Source organism: Mercenaria mercenaria, chromosome 9, assembly GCF_021730395.1.
Source record: "Mercenaria mercenaria strain notata chromosome 9, MADL_Memer_1, whole genome shotgun sequence".
In the NCBI taxonomy this organism is placed as follows: Eukaryota; Metazoa; Mollusca; class Bivalvia; order Venerida; family Veneridae; genus Mercenaria; species Mercenaria mercenaria.
The window spans coordinates 5,358,484-5,376,335 of NC_069369.1; the positions used below are offsets into that span (position 1 = coordinate 5,358,484).

General features: G+C 33.8%; 1 protein-coding gene across 1 annotated transcript; it reads right to left on the minus strand.

The window, feature by feature from the left end:
* Positions 1–1,712: 1,712 nt before the first annotated feature.
* On the minus strand, positions 1,713–9,444 carry LOC123547662 (insoluble matrix shell protein 6-like). Its single transcript, XM_053550735.1, has 4 exons — positions 9,286–9,444; positions 4,515–4,644; positions 2,585–2,728; positions 1,713–1,992 (listed from the first exon to the last, which is right to left on the minus strand). Exons 1-4 carry the CDS (start codon positions 9,323–9,325, stop codon positions 1,944–1,946), a joined length of 363 nt encoding a protein of 120 aa, XP_053406710.1. The 5' UTR covers positions 9,326–9,444; the 3' UTR covers positions 1,713–1,943.
* Between the last annotated feature and the right edge of the window lie 8,408 nt (positions 9,445–17,852).

Here is a 17,852-nt window from a genome sequence, read left to right on the forward strand (position 1 = left end):
TCGAATGACATATAACAGTTGCACTAATATTAATTACAGAAAAACAGATACACTATAAAGTTGTCAAGTTTAATAGGGTATCACTATATTGACGTATATTCAGAAGTAAATTGTTTCGGTTTGTAAATCTATGCTATCTGAGGATGTTTTATAGATGTTATTAAGCAATGGAGGTAGTTCTACCCAAGTACCCTATTAAGTGGAGAGAGGAAATATGCAACAAATCCCCAATGAAAGATATAACGATTACCTATTGCCTTCAGGGAGTCAGTGGCACAGTGGTTAGCAGGTTGGACTACAACGCCAGCGGTCCGGTTTCGAATCCGGTCCACGGCTGATATCCCGACTAGTATTCAGTGCTGGTTGATTTACTTAAATTGGTACTGTTTCTAGTAGTATCAGCCTAGACTGGATGCTTGGGAGGTAAATATGAGGCCTGCTATGGGCTCGGCTGGAAATAAGTTGTTTATCCATTCAAGGTGGGGACTTCCGTCAACTACCCACGTTAGCAAGAAATTGTTTTATCAGTCGCATTGAAATAGTGATAATACACGATATGATTACTGATACATGTGTTTCAGATGCAGTTTCATATGACGCCGTTTACCGTGTTTTGAAATTCGGGAGCCAAGTGCGTTTGAACTTTAACCTCTTTTTGGCTTGGCAACGCACAAAGTAGCACTACTGTGGATACGTATCAAATTGTGTATGATATCAAAATAACACTAACTTTTGTTATACACAAGTTTTAGACAGCTTAATGGAATCATTTGTACAATGCCTGTTGGAGATCACAAATTTTGCATACGTGTTATATAACGTATTATTTAAAACTATACATCAAACACGTATTTGTTATTGGAAACTTAGAGCGAATACAGATATTTTACAGGGAAAACTATCAAATATATTTTGACTCGTTGGAAACTATGAATAGGGTAAATTCGCGTTGAAACGTGACATGAAAACGAAATTTGTTTGTTTTACATATAACTTCCAATTATAAGCATCATATCTTATCATTTAACTTAACAAAATATTCCATCTAGCGGTTATGTTGGTATTAGGGCTTGTATTGAAACCAATAATTATTCTGTACTATAATATCACTTTGTTTGTGCGAAAATGAGTTGTTGACATTTACATCGTCTGGAAATCTAAATAAAATGAATTGTGTTAAATTGCGAAATAGTATCGCTAAACTATAAATGTTGATTTTTTCCCTTTCTTATTTTTTTTTAAAAATTGAAACTAGTAGAGAATGTAAGAAAATGTACTTCATATAAACACAACCATTTTGAACATGAACATCACTTTATTTTATTATATTGACGCCTGCACATATTTCACTTTCACTGTACGTATATTCTAACGACGAAGAAATGCTTATGTTCTAGTCATTTTATTATAAATAAAGTTTGTTGTGTTTCGTTGTGTTCTGTTCTATTCTGTTCTGTTCTGTTCTGATCTGTTCTAAATTGGTAGTGTAACAGAAAGTTTACCATTAAATGGAATCTATATCTAAACCTTATATATATCGATGAACTTAATTCAGATTAACTCCTTTCATTGTCATTTCACTTCATACCTATATGACTCGGCTTTATTTTTAAACAGGAAGTGACGTACATAAAACGTCAATAAAGCAATCGCAACGCTGCAGACACATAATTATATGTATTGCTTATATACTAAAACGATAACAACAAAGATACTTTTAATTCTTTATTTGTCTTGCTGTGTGTGAAATAATGTTTAAAGCTCATGCCTCTATATGTAAGTAATTCACTGTCAGCAATTTTTGTGTCACAAATTAGACCATGCATTTGTTGATATTGTAAAATGTTGATGAGTTTATTTTAATAAGAAGGAAAAGATGTCTTGTTTGGTAGTGTAACAGTCATTTCTAACGATCATTTTGCACTGCCTACATCATTTTCTTTTCACTTGTAAAATTCCGGGCATCGACCTTTATGCGCAACGGGCTTATTCCTGAAATAAAGGCAAGAGTAATGTATTTCAATTTTTCTTTCGGCAAATTCCAAGACCTCATTCAAAATGAAGTCAGGTTTTACAGAACAGCATGTACAGCAGACATTGAAATTTGTACTTTTTAAGAGCTGAAATAAAATAATTGATTTAACGTTGTCTGTAAGTTTGTTTGTTTGTTTTTTGTTTTTTTTTTTGTTTGTTTTTTGTTGTTTTTTGTTTTTTTTTAAAGTTAAGTGATACACACAAGTTTGATACAGAAATAACAAGAGAGAGATAACTTGTTCTTCAATGTAGGAAATTAAGTATAAATGCTGACAGTCAGCGATACATTAACTTGTTCTTCAATGTAAGAAACTAAGTATACATACTGGCAGTCAGCGATACATTAACTTGTTCTTCAATGTACGAAATTAAGTATACATACAAGCAGTCAGTGATACATTAACTTGTTCTTCAGTGTAAGAAACTAAGTATACATACTGGCAGTCAGCGATACATTAACTTGTTCTTCAATGTAAGAAATTAAATATACATACTGGCAGTCAGCGATACATTAACTTGTTTTTCAATGTAAGAAATTAAGTATACATACTGGCAGTCAGCGATACATTGGTTGTCTACAGTTTCTCCACCATACGTGCAAACGTAATCTTTTGCTTTCGGACACAAACAGTAGGCTTCTCTCTGGACTTTTACCATGCATGGACATTTGCCATCGCACTCCTTGTATTCCCATCTATATGCAAAAAGAATGCGAGATAGGAAAGATAGTTGGCAGCGTTTATTTAACATAAATACTCTACATATATACACCAGTATTAAGTCCAGTACAAAGATTTCATTAGAAGGTTCGACATACTTTCTATCTCAAAAGTTGCCTAGGAAAACATATACAACTGAAAAATCATGATCATTCATTAAATTTACAGCAAGGCACATTTTAGGCTAATAAAGGGACAAAAGTGTCCGGAATAAACAAGTACAAGTAAGAATGTGTTTCACCATCAATGTAAAATAATTAAAAAAACTGAAAAAACTAGGTTAGTTACTGTAATGAAGGAAAATCACCATCCTGTAAATCGGTGTAATATATTTGTTTTCTTGTGAAAGAATGCAGTGACATGAAAAGTTATAAATTGTCACGCACCCGCAAAGTAAACGTAACGTGAAAATGATACAATCTGCAGCGGTTTTGTTTAGGGCTAAACTGAAGCTGCAATTATGTATCTGATTAGTTATATTAAGTTTTATGGGAAAAACAGGACTACAAATAAGGAAAGGAAAAATGATGATTTAGTCTGAAGTAAAGATTGTTCTACGTGTTATATGAGGTAATATACTAACCCCAGAAAGACGGTTCATGAATGACATTTTCGATCAAAAGTTTGCATCTTGTTAATTCATGACTGCCCAAATTATATTCATATTACCCGCTATTTCTTTGATTATGTGGACTGTACTGTTCTTTTATACAAATTTCCAACGAATATGGTTAAACCCACAGACACAGACACCCCCCCCCCCCCCACCACACACACAGACACACACACATATATATATATATATACACACCCCTGACTTCTGTTTGCCAATATGTTTTTTTACATTATAACGCGTACTGAACATAAGAGACGATCATAAAACGGTTTTGTAAACAATTTCAGCAGGTTTTACAACATGCACGTTTTACCATCAATGCTCTTTAAAAGTAAAGATGGGCATCTGTGAGACTGACTCTAAGAAACAATAGTCGAGTTTGCTTCTAAATCAGCACCTACCTGTGAATCCCTGATTTCAATCGACAGGTTTGTAACCATTTTGTCAAATAACACCGGTCCTGATAACTGACATTTGGATTCCAACGAGAAATAAATACCAATTTTACTTGTGTGGAATGCTTCCCAGTGAACTGATCCCTGCTTTGTACTGCATGTACTGGTCGGGTACATAATCGGGCTTTAATCATAGGACGTGGTGCTCCGGTTTATTACAGTCGTAAGCGTATTAATTTTGGTACCCGGTTTATGACAATCACGATACAAAGCGTGGGGTCCAGCGCAAGCAAGTGTTCCCAGTGTCTATTTCACAGATGCCCATCTTGCCTTTTAAAGAGCATTGATGGTAAAAAGGTATATTTTAAAAACATGTTAAAATTGTAACAAAACACATTTTATGATCGTCATCCATGCTCAGTACGTGTTATTATGTTAAAAATGTTGGATAACATTTGGCAGGGGCGCAAAGGGTGTGTTGGGTGTCCTGGCAACAATTGTATGTGGATAAACCAGGTTTAGATGTGGCCACACCAACAATTAGCTATACAATGTAAATTACCAGTTTCAAGATTGACAGGTACCCAATCCAGTTTCAGTCATGCATTCACTGGAAAGTTTAATGGTAAATTATATAGGTAAATTCAAAATACAATCAGTTTTTTTAATAAAGGTTTTCAAAACGTTAGCAAATTTGATCACCCAACTGATCTTTTAAAAGGCGAAAACACAAACGAGGAAATCACTTACTTGCACTCCAAGTAACACTCATTCTTGAATTCTTGATTCTTCTCGGAGCATACGGGCTTATTCCCACGGGATTTGCAAAAATAGTCACAATCAAAGTTGGGCTTTTGTGGCACATAGTACATACAATGCACTGAAACAGAAATTGCGTCAGAAATTATTCGGACCTTGTCTAGGCATGAAAATTTCTTAGATACTTCTGAGTGTTTCCCACCTAAACAGAGGTTTCATGGAAAGTCGGATTCGCGTTTATCTGTGCTACATACCGGGCATGTAAAAGAATCATCTGTCTATTCGCAAAGAGGTAGGCTAAGTTAGCCGGACATGTCTGTATCTAAAGGATTTCTTTTCCTGTACAATATACCCAGCGCCAAATCTTAATGTTTAATTTAACACGCGCTCACTACTTACTTGCGTTAATTGTACACGCGTTTGCTATACTCGCGTTCACTGTACACGCGCTTGCTATTATCTTGCGTTCACTTTACTTTTGCGTTTGTTGTACACGTGGCGACATAATTCATTATTATGAAACATTCGAATGCATTTATAAGGTATCGCACAGTATTGTGGCGTTTTGAAATGTAAACAAACAAAACAATAACATAAAAGTACTACTCGCGCACGGTATTTGTAACGATAACACGTTTATGTTATTGTTGAGAAAAGGGGAATCGGGTAGTGGAACCAATATTCATGACAAAATAACACTACTTTTGAAACTTCGAAGACTGACTTACTGTTTATGGAGTATATCGAGCGAGTTTGTGCAGTGGTAAGACGTTGGTGTTATGGTCAAAAGGTCCCAGGTTCAAGACTTACATCATTGAAAGTATTTTTTTGTAATTTTTATTATTATCAATACTATTATTTCAAACTAACGTGCACAAAATCCTCGTGAAATCTGAGGCATTTTAATCCATATATATGTACACAATTATTCACGAACCGGTTTTCACATTAGCTTTAGTTTTGTCTAAAAGAATATTGAAATCATAGAAAAAATGACTGAAATAGATTTAAAAAGTGTAAAAATTGTCCAGAATATTATGAAGGTTGGTGGGTGTTTTTATATGTAAATGGTCCTAAAATGTCATCCATATTCTTAATATAATAATTATAATATATACAAATCCTCTTTCTTATTATATTTCAGGTATGTGAGGAAGAGAAGAAATCTGGCAGGACGGTCATGCCACTGGCAAAAACAAAGTTGAGGGCGGTGACATACACTGGTTTGAGCTTTTCATCTTGTCGAAAATTTGCCAGTTTGTCATTTAACTGTAAGAAAAAGCCTAGAAAACCAAGATCTGACAAGAAGGAAATCGACAGCTTCAACCGTGAAATTATTTGCCGGGCAGTATTCGATCTGATACAGGAGCGACAAGAAGTTCCTACGGTGAAAGTCATTATGAGAGAAGTAAAGGAAAAGAAGGCGTTCACCGGAAGTTCGACATTCTCGAGGCGCATTTTGAAGGAGCTGAGCTTTATATGGAGGCGCTGTTCGACAATCGTACAGTCTTAATGGTGAGACTACGCTTTCTGAGAACCATTAAACAGTTTCGTGAAGACGGGAGGCCGATCATTTACACCGATGAAATATACGTCCACTCCACGCATAGCGCCAAGAAGTGCTGGCAGGGCACTGACGTTACCTTGAAAATACCTTTTACACGAGGAGAGCGACTGATAGTTGTACACGCCGGGTGGGAACGGGGATTTATTACCGGAGCTGATCTTGTCTTCAAGGCCAGTTCATCTACAAGAGACTACCACGAGATGAATGGTACCAACATTTACAAGTGGCTTACGGGGAAACTTATTCCAAATCTGTCTCCAAAATCTGTTCTAGTCGTGGACAATGCGCCCTATCATAATTTACAGCGGGATAAGTGCCCAACCCAAACCAGGACCAAACGGGAAATTCTCGAATGGCTTCAGAGAAATAACATACATCACACTGCAGACATGCTCAAGTCAGAACTTGTTGATATTTGTCGGCGCAGCAAACCAGAACCACGGTACATCCTCGACAAGACTCTCAAGGAACACGGTCATGACTGCTTGAGACTGCCGCCTTACCACGCAGAGCTTAACGCCATAGAGCTTATTTTGTCGCAGGTAAATACGGAAAAATAGTTTGAAAAATTAATTAAGAAAATACTACCACGTTTCTGTTAATGTTAAATTCTGTTAAATTTAGCAATAATGAACATATGAATATAATTATGTCACAAAGCATATATAACACATTGTATTATTTCAGGTAAAAGGAAAGATTGGGCAATGGAACATGACGTACTTCATGAAAACAGTTCAGCAGCTGTCTAAGGAGGCTATTTCATCTGTTTCCGCAGATGAATGGTCCCGTTGTTGCAGACACGTGCGGGGTTGAGGATCAGTTCAAGCGCAGCAACGTAGCCGTTGAACGTGCCGTCGAGAGGTTCATTATTCATTTCAGCGATGAAGAGGCTACAGACACCACCAGTGAATGTTCAGTACGTTTGAATAAAATTTATTGTATTTTGAAAAGATTAAAATAATAAAAGAAAAATGAAAAACGAAAAAAAAAACCAATGAAATAATAATCAAAAAAGAAAACACACAGATATAATTTTAAGCGAAAAAAAAACATGTGAGATTCGAACCTATGCCCGAAATGCTTAAAAAATATAGGATACCTTTCCACGCTATCGTACACACTGAGCTATTATGCTTTTAGTATGTCCCTAAACAGTGTGTTCGTATTGACTATAAATAAAACACTGATTTACCATGAAGTAAACCCTGAATAACAAATAAAGGCATAATCGACTTTTCCGATCAGGTTTACGTTATCGTTTTCCATTTATAAGCCGTACTATGTTTACGACGCAATCAGTGATTCCTCGTTGGCCGAGCTGTTAAGGTATTCGTGTTATACTTTTTCGTCGGGAGTTCGAATGCCAGACCCGTAAAAAACATTTCTAAAACTGTATTTAATTTACTTTTTTTAAATATGATTAATATGGTACTCTTAGTCTTGAACACGTGTCAGTTCATATCTTTGTACTACTTACTTAATTGTTTGACATTTTTTCCCTTTTCTGCTTTCAACATTCGTCCTCATATTTATATTTGACCTTTCTTTTGCTAAAAATAAAAGCCTTCATTACGTTGAATCTAAATACTTTGACGCAGAGGAAAGTGCTAAAGTAAAGCCAAACCAATTTCCTGTTTTCAGAGGAGGCTTCGTGCATGTCCTGATAACCTAAAATGCCTTACAGTCAATGGTTTATTACTTCCCTTATTACTTTAAGAGTGTTATTGTTATCGAATGTGTATCACATACCTCGTATGTTGCAGGATACTTGTATTACAGAACTACACTTTGATGATCAATCATATAATTATTTAGTTTGATTACTATTTCATTACTTCTTCGTTTCAATTAGTTAGATTTTAATTCTCTAAAATATTTGAGCAGTGCCATAGGAAACCAACATAGTGGCTTTGCGACCAACATAGATCGAGACCAGCCTGCGCATCCGCGCAGTCTGGTCAGGATCCATGCTGTTCGCTAACAGTTTCTCTAATAGCAATATGCTTTGAGAGCGAACAGCATGGCGCACGTTGGTCTTGATCCATGCTGGTCGCACAGCCACTATGTCTGTTTTCTCATGGCGTGGCTCATTTCAATACGTTCATTTCCAGTATTTTCTACAAGAGCGATTTTTTATCACGGTATCATGTAGCCAATGGGGGTTTCATTCCTTGTTACAATGTATAAAATTTTCATACTTATTTAATATAAAACCTCCATATGGAAATCATTTTTCATTGTTTGAAAATATTATGATGGCATGACAAAAGCCCGAAATTAGAGGGTTTTTGTCTTTCTTTGAATATGTTGTATGGTGTTTTGCATAATATGTACTAGATTATAATGAGATTAAAAAAATGTCTATTATTTAAGATTGCTTAAATACTTTGGGATCATAGAGTCCATTAAATATATTCCTGCACTGGCGCTTGGAGCATGCGGTGCGGTTCACATTTCGTTAAGAGTTAAATAATGAACTAAACTTGCTGCAGTTTCTTGTATGAGAGATGGGGCAAAATATTCCCAATAATAGAATTTGTTAAAACTTTGTATATGAACACAGTTTCATGTTAGAAACAGAAAAATGCAAAAACTAACAAAGGTCACCGTACTTGTTTAGGAGGTATCTTCCCTTTAAAACTGGATTTTTCTTCAAATTTTGTTATTCAATGGCAGACGACTCCTGAACAAACATGGCGACCTTCGATTTTTTTCTTAAGTCTGTTCCTAACATGACACTGTGTTCATAAAGTTTTAACAAAGTTTGAACAAGTTCTATTACTGGGATCTTTTTACCCAAAACTGCTGCAACCGTCCTTAACATAATACCGTATGTTAATGAAACGTGAATATAATATACAGAATCAACCTGTTTCTCATAAGCATATGCAAACATTCTTATGCAAGTAAAATCCAACTGTATCTTAAACGGTTCGCTGAATATTACATGAATTTCCCCAGCTCGCCTGAAACAATCGTCATCGGCAAGTTGAGACCAATTTCAAATGAACATGCGGTTACTTAAATGTCAAAATAGTGTAAAAATTACATTTAGCTACATTACTGTATTCTGTTGAATGTTTAACTAAAAATGAGTGTGTTAAAAAGTACCATTTCTTAACAGTGTGCCAGCTATGTACATTTCACTCAAAGTTACATTATGATATAAAAAAGCAAACAAAATTCAAATACCTGTTGCAAAGAAAGCCAATAGAATAACTGCGGAGTACATAATTAAATTGTTCTCAAGTATTCTAAACTGCCTAACAGAGATTCTTACTGTAAATGCAGCTAGAAAAGTATGCAAGTAAGACGAGTAAAGCCTATTTGTACTCCCATATTTCGTACGTCATAGCCATATTCCGGATATACATTTTTGGTTATGCTTTTCTAAAGATCATAAATTTATGACATAACGAATCAAATTTTCAACAAAAGATGTATTTTGTATATGCAAATTTCAGATTTTACATATAAGTTATCAATATGCAATTAAACTGTTTCAAGAATCTTTTAGCAAACAAAGCATTCTGGTGTCATTGTTGAACGTGTGGTGAATAGCCAGTACATGTTTATCTATTTCCTGATGGATTTATGATCGTTCTTTATTGTAGTGAAATATATAGCAGTACCTTTTTTGTTCTTGAACATACCAAAAAATATCCTTGCCATTTTCAGCTTTAATGTTTCGACTCATAATGTCTATGAAACGACCATTTGATATGTAAAATTTGAATTTCAATTAATATATTCAGCTACAATTCACCTTAATTGTTGACAAGTTTTTGGCTATTCATCTCTGCAAACGGAATAATTCAGTAAGACAGGAACAAAATAAGTGCTGTAATATGTTTCTAGTGATAAAATTAAAACAACATAGGCCAAAATACTATTTTCCAAACATATTGTAATAGAAAGACTTTTTTCTCTGAAAGTCAAACTACCTCTGGGAAGCAATCAACGTGTTGTTAGTGCGAGTAAATTGTATATATTATTCTGTTATATCTTATAGATCTAACATTGAATGTAAAAGGGTGTAAATAACCAATCTAATGTTTATAAACGATCACAGTGTAAAATCTTGTTAAAAGAAAATTAAAACTTTAAGTCATGTGAATTATCATATTGTCTTTAACAATACTTGCAAATATATATTTAAATTTAGTAGAACTTTTTATATGCAAATTATGCTTAACTGTTCATAAACTGTCAGAAATCCTCAACTTTTGATAAATGTCTTTTAATTTTGCACTAAACACGCAATTCATAGCCTCATAAATATATAATATTTATATATGCTTTTCTGCAAATATTAATGCAGTTTAGTTCGACGGATTTCATTATAATTTAAAAGTGAATTGAAAGTCTTATAAACATCTGGACTACTATTTGAACAACAGTCGCATTATCATCCATATAAAACCTTAAATAAAAGACTGTTAATTCCGATCCAAGATTAAATAATTATTCTAATTACCATTCAATATTAAAGAAGAAGGATATATTACAAATCTTAGTTAATCACTGATTGTTTATAAAAATCCAAGGGTAAATTCTAAGTAAAATTGCCAGTCCAGATTAACATATCGATTGTTATTACCAATCCTAAATTAAGGCTATTTGATCTTACCAGTCCAAAGCTAAATACTGATTGTTATTACCAATACTAAGTTACAGGTTAAATTTAGCTTACCAGTACAAAGCTAAATACTAATTATTATTGCCAATCTAAAGTTAAAGGCTTATTGATCTTACAAGTACAAAGGTAAATACTGATTGTTATTACCAATCTAAAGTTAAAGACTAACTGATTTTACGAATACAGAGTTCAAAACTGATTGTTATCACCTCTCCAAGATTAATGCCTTAGTGATATTACAAATCGAAAATTGAATACTGATTGCAATTACCAATCCAAGTACAGTACTGCAACTAAATGTTTGGAATAAGACTATAAGAGCCGAAAAAGCTCAAGTGTTCACTTCAAAGAGAACGTAAACATACATTGAACTCTATGATTAGATAATTATGGATCTGATTAAGGTCAACCCTATGATATAAGCTTTGTCCGTCTGTTCTTTTTTTACTTGTGTTTTCGCGTCCGAACACACACACTTCTTGTCATAGCCCCTTCTCCGGGTGTATTGTAACTTCACAGAACGTACTTGTCACAGCACTGTGGACTGAATTGAACAGATTGTTATTTAATATTCAAGTATTTACGAAATGTTACTATTCCTTGTTCGGGCATTTGTTACTCTTAATCTGAATTTATTTATTCTGAGTATATATCACAACAGTACACAGAACGTTGCCTCAATTTCAAGGTAAAGTCAGAAGAAATTAAATATGTTCTTAAAATATTGTTCGAAGTTTAAAACATTCTTGTCTGGGATATAACTTTGAAATCATTAAGTAAATTTATTTCAACTCAGCACCTTGTATTATCACAGCATTGCATAAAAAACTCTTTTGAACTATATATGAGTTCACTGTTTCCATGGCAACCGTTCATTTTTGGAAAGAACAATCATATATATGAATATCAGTCACATCTTGGTCAGTATTTGGTGATAAAACAATACAAATGGTGTCAAAATGGAGCTGAGACATTGGTCTTAAAATAATAGCACTTTTATGTTAATAAACTAATTTAAATATTCACGAAAATTTATGAGAATGTTACAAAATGACAACATTTTGTTAGATAAAATAATCTTTTCTAAGTTTCAAATCAATTTAAAAGTACCAATCCGTTTAAATCTGGTCTTAAAGTCTCTCAGTGTTTTCTTAAATATTATTTTGTTACTTTTATGGTATTTCTTTTTACTCCAAACTAGGTGTGCTTAGCTAATTTGCATAAAATGAACCAGTGCCACAAACAACGAATAAAATTCTGAGACCACTAAAACTTAATTAAATTTTGTTTGTTTGTTTTGGGTTTAATGCCGTTTTTCAACAGTATTTCAGTCATGTAACGGCGGGCAGTTAACCTAACCAGTGTTCCTGGATTCTGTACAAGTACAAACCTGTTCTCCGCAAGTAACTGTCAACTTCCCCACATGAATCAGAAGGGGAGGTCTAATGATTTCAGATACAATATCGTTTATCAAATAGTCACGGAGAACATACGCCCCGCGTGAGGATCGAACTCACGACCCCGCGATCCGTAGACCGACGCTCTACACACTGAGCTATGCGGGCGGGTTAATTAAATGATATAATCAATTGTTATCAATGAAATAACGACTTTTATGTGATCTATAATGTTTGCAGACATGGCGCTAACACTTAAAGGAGGAATAATAATGTAACATACATTACACATGTTACGTTACCATTTCAACAACCTTGTTTTATTGCATCAACTATTCAGAAAATATTCTAAAAACAGAATTAATATTAGTTATTTTGTACTATAAGAAAACAATATGCTTTTTTACTTGTCACACAATGAGATTTTTTCCGTAACACACTTTAAAATACGTTACCACTACCGTTGCTTTTTAAAAAATATTTAAGAAGAAATTGAAGCCATAATTATCATATACTGATTTATCTGAACTGTTAGAGGTAAGTTTTAATATGTATTTCTTCTATTATTTCAGAATTTGCCTAAATATATATTGCACCATCCATGTAACTATAATTTTAGATGGAATTTCAATAAAACACACAATAACATCAATCTGTGCATTCATATGATCATACAGCTGATATGTGGAGTCTTCCAGTGAGTAAGAATCATATCACAGGCTGATGCGCTTATCCGGAGTGAAAACAATGACAGTGTTTGTGTACCGTTTACTGTAAGTTACAACCCATCATGGCCTAATATGGGCGGTATTGTGCATAAGTAATGGGATCTGTTACGGTTATCGAACAGTAAAAGTGTCAAACATTTGCATACTTACAAACCTATTTTTGCCATCGAACGTCCACTGAACATAAAGGACATGTAGGTTAAATCTAAATTTTCAGAACACAGCATTGACAGTATCAGTTCCTTTAAATGTAATAGACGTAGATGTTCCCATTGTTGTTACTTGTCGAAAAATGCCAGTTCAGTTACCGGTGAGAAATTTGATATAACTGTAATACTGACTGTACTTCAAAGAATGTGATATATCTAGCTACATGTATACAATGTCAGAAACAATATGTCGGTCAGACTAATCAAAATGTTTCAAAACGTATGAATATCGTTTTGATATAAAAAAAAAAAAACTTATTAGACCCGACTTACTCTTTTCACGTGACGGCGCACTTTAATTCGCCTGGACATTCAATTAGTGATTTTTTATTTATACCTTTTAATACTGTTAGTAATGAGTTTAGTCTTTTGAGTAAAGAAATGTTTTGGATACACAAATTACAAACTATGCATCCAAAAGGGCTCAATGCAAAACTGATATATGGCATGTAGAAATCTAAATACAATATACATGTAATCATTCATTGTTTAGAATCGTTTGTTCCTATTCTTCCTTTTTTATGCAAATTAGCTAAAATACTCAAGTAGAAAAAAAATACCTTCAGAGTAACAAAGTACTATTCTAGAAAACACTGAGAGAAACTAAGACCAGATCTCATATACATTTTCTAAATAATTGATGTAATAAAACAAGGTTATTGAAATGGTAACGTAACTTGTGTAAAATTTATTACAAACTGATTCCACCTTCAAAAAGGTGTTTAAACTATATTTCTAATCTATATAGCTCACATAAGTGTTCTTTTATTGATAAGAAATTAACAATTAATTATATCACTTTATTCAATTTTTGTGGTATCCTGTTTTCAGAGACGTTGGTTGCGGCAGTGTTTCATTTTATGCAAATTAGCAAAACATACCTATTTCGGAGTAAAAATAACACCAACACAGTTACAAAATACTACTTACGAAAACACTGGAAGACTTTCAAAACAGATCAAATCTGTTTGTTACATTTAAATTGATTAAAAATATTGTAATTTTGTAACAGTCTCATTAATATTCATGAATATTCAAATTAGTTAATTAACAAGAGAATTTAGTCTGTTTAAAACAACATCAGTAATAACCATAAGTTTTGATTTAAAGACCTATGGCACGGTTGGAACTGTAGACTGCACCTTTAAATGAGCTATTGTAGTCTAAATGTTTAAACACCACAGTGAAAAACAAAATCTTAGCAAAGAATTTAAGCATAAATGTACATCTTTACTTTAATTTGCATTCCAACTACACCTACCGTAAAGACAGTCAGGCAAAGAAGAGCCATTAAAAGAACACAACCAAGTCAAATAATAGGGCTTTATGCAATCCTCAAATGTTTAGACAGTATATATACCTACATTTTTGGAAAGGTCTTTTAATATCTAAGCGGATAAATACTTACCATTTCCTCCATTTGATATACTATTACATGTCGTCAGAGAGAAAAGTAAACATTTGAAAAAAAAAAATGTTTCAATTTGACGACCTTATTGTAGGATTAAAAGGGTACAATAATACTCCGTCACTGCTCATATAAGGACATAAACTATATTAATCAGTATCATGCTGGACACGATTGATTCTGCCCTCGCAACCAGTGAAGATCGTGGTCAGCCTGCACATCCGAAAGAGAACAAGTCACGGAACGAGTGATTTGTACCATTTATTCCTCTCTCTCAGCTGGCGCTTTTTTTTGATTCGCAGCGTTGTCATGGATAAACTTGAAACCGTGAAGACCAGTCTATGGACGCATTTTTCGTGTACATTTCGTTTAACAATCTTCAATACTTAGTCCCTACGAATTTTCTTCAGTGACGCTGTGGTTCATAAAAGTGTACCAGGTCTTATCTTCTGTCAGAGGCTGAAGTGACATTTAGTGATAATATAGATTTAAGAACGTTTTCAGCGTTTCTTTGGCACATTTGACCCTAACAGCCTTTTGCTCTTCGGTTATTACGTGTGAGGCACCCATCGGCACAAACCTTTCTTAAACCCAAGTGCTTGGTGAGAATCTAATGAGTTCTTCCCATTGAAATACGAAAAAAAGACGCTATATCGGACACAATTTACCTGGCGTCTTCATTGATCAGACGTCTTACAGCAGCAATATTCTTTGACGACGTCACTGCTGTTTCGGGGCCTGTCAGGACCATTTTTAAATTTACAAAATGTTAAACCTGACTGCTATTACAGTACATGTACTAAGTATTGTTTATAATTGTCAGATTCAGTAATGATTTTTATTTAATAACTATTAATTGTTAGCCCTTAAACACAGTATTTGCCTCGTCCAATAGCACAAAGGCCTCCTCTATAACAGTGCCAATATCTATATCAGTCAGCGGCCCCGGACCGAAATGTGATATAGATATAAAGCCCGCATTTTAAGGAATTTGATTGGCTAATTAGATAGGGCCAAAAAAGTGATATAGATTCACAGCTGGAATTTCGGAAAAGACAGCCATTTTTCTTTTAAAGACAGTAAACGTTGACATTTTTAGCACATAATTTATTCAATAATATTTTTAGCGTACAAGAACAACACGATTTACTGGTATGTAATCATTTACAACGTAAAATTTTCACTAAATCACATACAAGCCGTTTATTTACTTGGATCAATTATTTGTTCAATAATAATAGCGATTCACATGCTGGGTGGGAAGCGGATGAATAATATAGCGAACTCGAATGTCACTTTCAGTTGTATACTGTAAACAATTTCGGACAAGAATAAAACGAGGCATGGAGATGTATAATATGTGATTGGTTGGTTGTATTATCTTGATCAACACATATGCTTACAATTTTATGTCTCGTTGCCTGCAGCCGACAAAGAAATATTATTTAAAGCAGTTTCTATCACAGCTCAAATGGAAAGACACTCACTAGAGAAAAAAAACAGGTAAGTTCCAGCTATTACTGATTATGTCAAGGAATATATCTCTCTCAAAATTATTCACACATACAGGAATCACAAGAGTTGTTCTTTGATTGTGTTTAAATTTTGAATCTTTTAAGTACATGTAGTTATTTAATAAAATTGTCAATAAATAAGTAATTTGATATTGGCCCTGTTATCTGTCCTCGGGACAGTCGTATTGGCCCTCGGTCTTCGGCCTCGGGCCAATACGACTGCCCTCTGACAAACAACAGGGCCAATATCAAATCACTTATTTATTAACATATTTTACAAGAATACGGCTGAATTCTCACATTTTGACAAGTTGAACAGAGAAACATATACAGTATAAAGTTGTCAAGTTTAATACTATCTACTGCATTCAGCTACAGTCGTTTCACGTAAGATACGATACTTAAACAGTTGCGCTGAACATTATTGAAACAAATATATAAAAATGTCAAGTTTTATATTATCTACTACAGTATGCTGAACATGTCAGGGAATTGTTATGCATTAGACGTATTATTCAGAAGTAAATTGTTTCGGTTTGTAAATCGCACTTTTAAGTGGAGAGAGGAAATAAGCTACAAAACCTCAGTGAAAGATAAAACGATTACCTAACATTTTCATTGAAATAGTGATAGTACACGATATGATTACTGATATAATATTTCTGATACAGTTTCATATGACGCCGTTTAGCGTGTTTTGAAATTCTTTTTGGCCTGGAAACGCACTAAGTAGCACTACTTTGGTTACGTGTCAAATTAAGTATGATATCTAAATGACACTAACTTTTGTTATTCACAAGTCCTATAAAGTCTCCCTGTACTTGGATTCAGTGTTTTATATTTTCTGGTCCTTTGGGATCACGGAGTCCATTCAATAGATGTGTAATAGAGTTCCGCTTATGCCGGAGCTAGGGGGCGTGAGAGATGTTGCACTTTTCATTACCTCTCATGAAAAAACTTAATCAAACCGAGTCTGCTATTATTAATTTTTTTTTTTTTTTTTTTTTTTTGGTTGCAATCTATGCTGCCAGGGGATCTTTTTTACAGATTTTATTAGACAGCTTTATGGAATCATTTGTACAATGCTTGTTGGAGATCACAAATTTTGCATACGTGATATATATATGTTCTGTTGCGTATGCTAAAACTTATTATTTAAAGCTATACATCAAACACGTATTTGACAAATCAACTTAAAGGATACTTTTGTAAATGCACCTCTGGGAACACAATAAGCAGAGAAATTCTCAAGATTTACACATTTATTTGGCGGAATTTTCTATCGACCTTTTACCAACGATAAAGACAAAGAGTTCCGAATACTAGTACACATATTAGAATATAACACAATATCGTTGTCATCTTACTCAGGTTAAGAACCACTAAATGTTAAGGTGTAAAACTATTAATTTACTACACTCTTCCCCCCTTTAAAGTAGAAACATTAAATTACAAGATTCTTTCATGTAATCAAATAAAGCATAATACTGGTTAAAAATTAATACTGTTTCTTCTTGACTAGATATGTCTTTGAAACCACAGTTCAGTAATCAGTTCCACAAGATCAAAACAGTTCACATTAGAAAACAAAGTAAGAACTAACTATTGATTAACACAAAGTATAAAATCTAGTTTTGCATATTCAAGCTTACTGATTTTGTAAGTATATGTTTTGTAATACAAAACCAGAGTTCTGTTGTGTCCCACGGGTGTTATTTTGACCCTTAAGCACAGTGGTGACACCATATTATGTTTCTATTCCTTGTATAAAAACTATTAAACTTATGATTGAATCTTTTGCATACAAGTTTTATATACATCCAAATTTGTGAATGACAGATATACAGAACCAAGGTTCTGTTGT

Bases quoted from the DNA above. Each gene is read 5' to 3' on its own strand.
- LOC123547662 (XM_053550735.1), bottom strand. From the start codon at position 9,325: ATGTACTCCGCAGTTATTCTATTGGCTTTCTTTGCAACAG. The intron at 4,645-9,285 runs GTATTTGAATTT...TTTCTGTTTCAG, and splicing joins ATTGGCTTTCTTTGCAACAG to TGCATTGTATGTACTATGTG. The intron at 1,993-2,584 runs GTATGTATACTT...CCTTTATTTCAG, and splicing joins CAATGTATCGCTGACTGCCA to GAATAAGCCCGTTGCGCATA.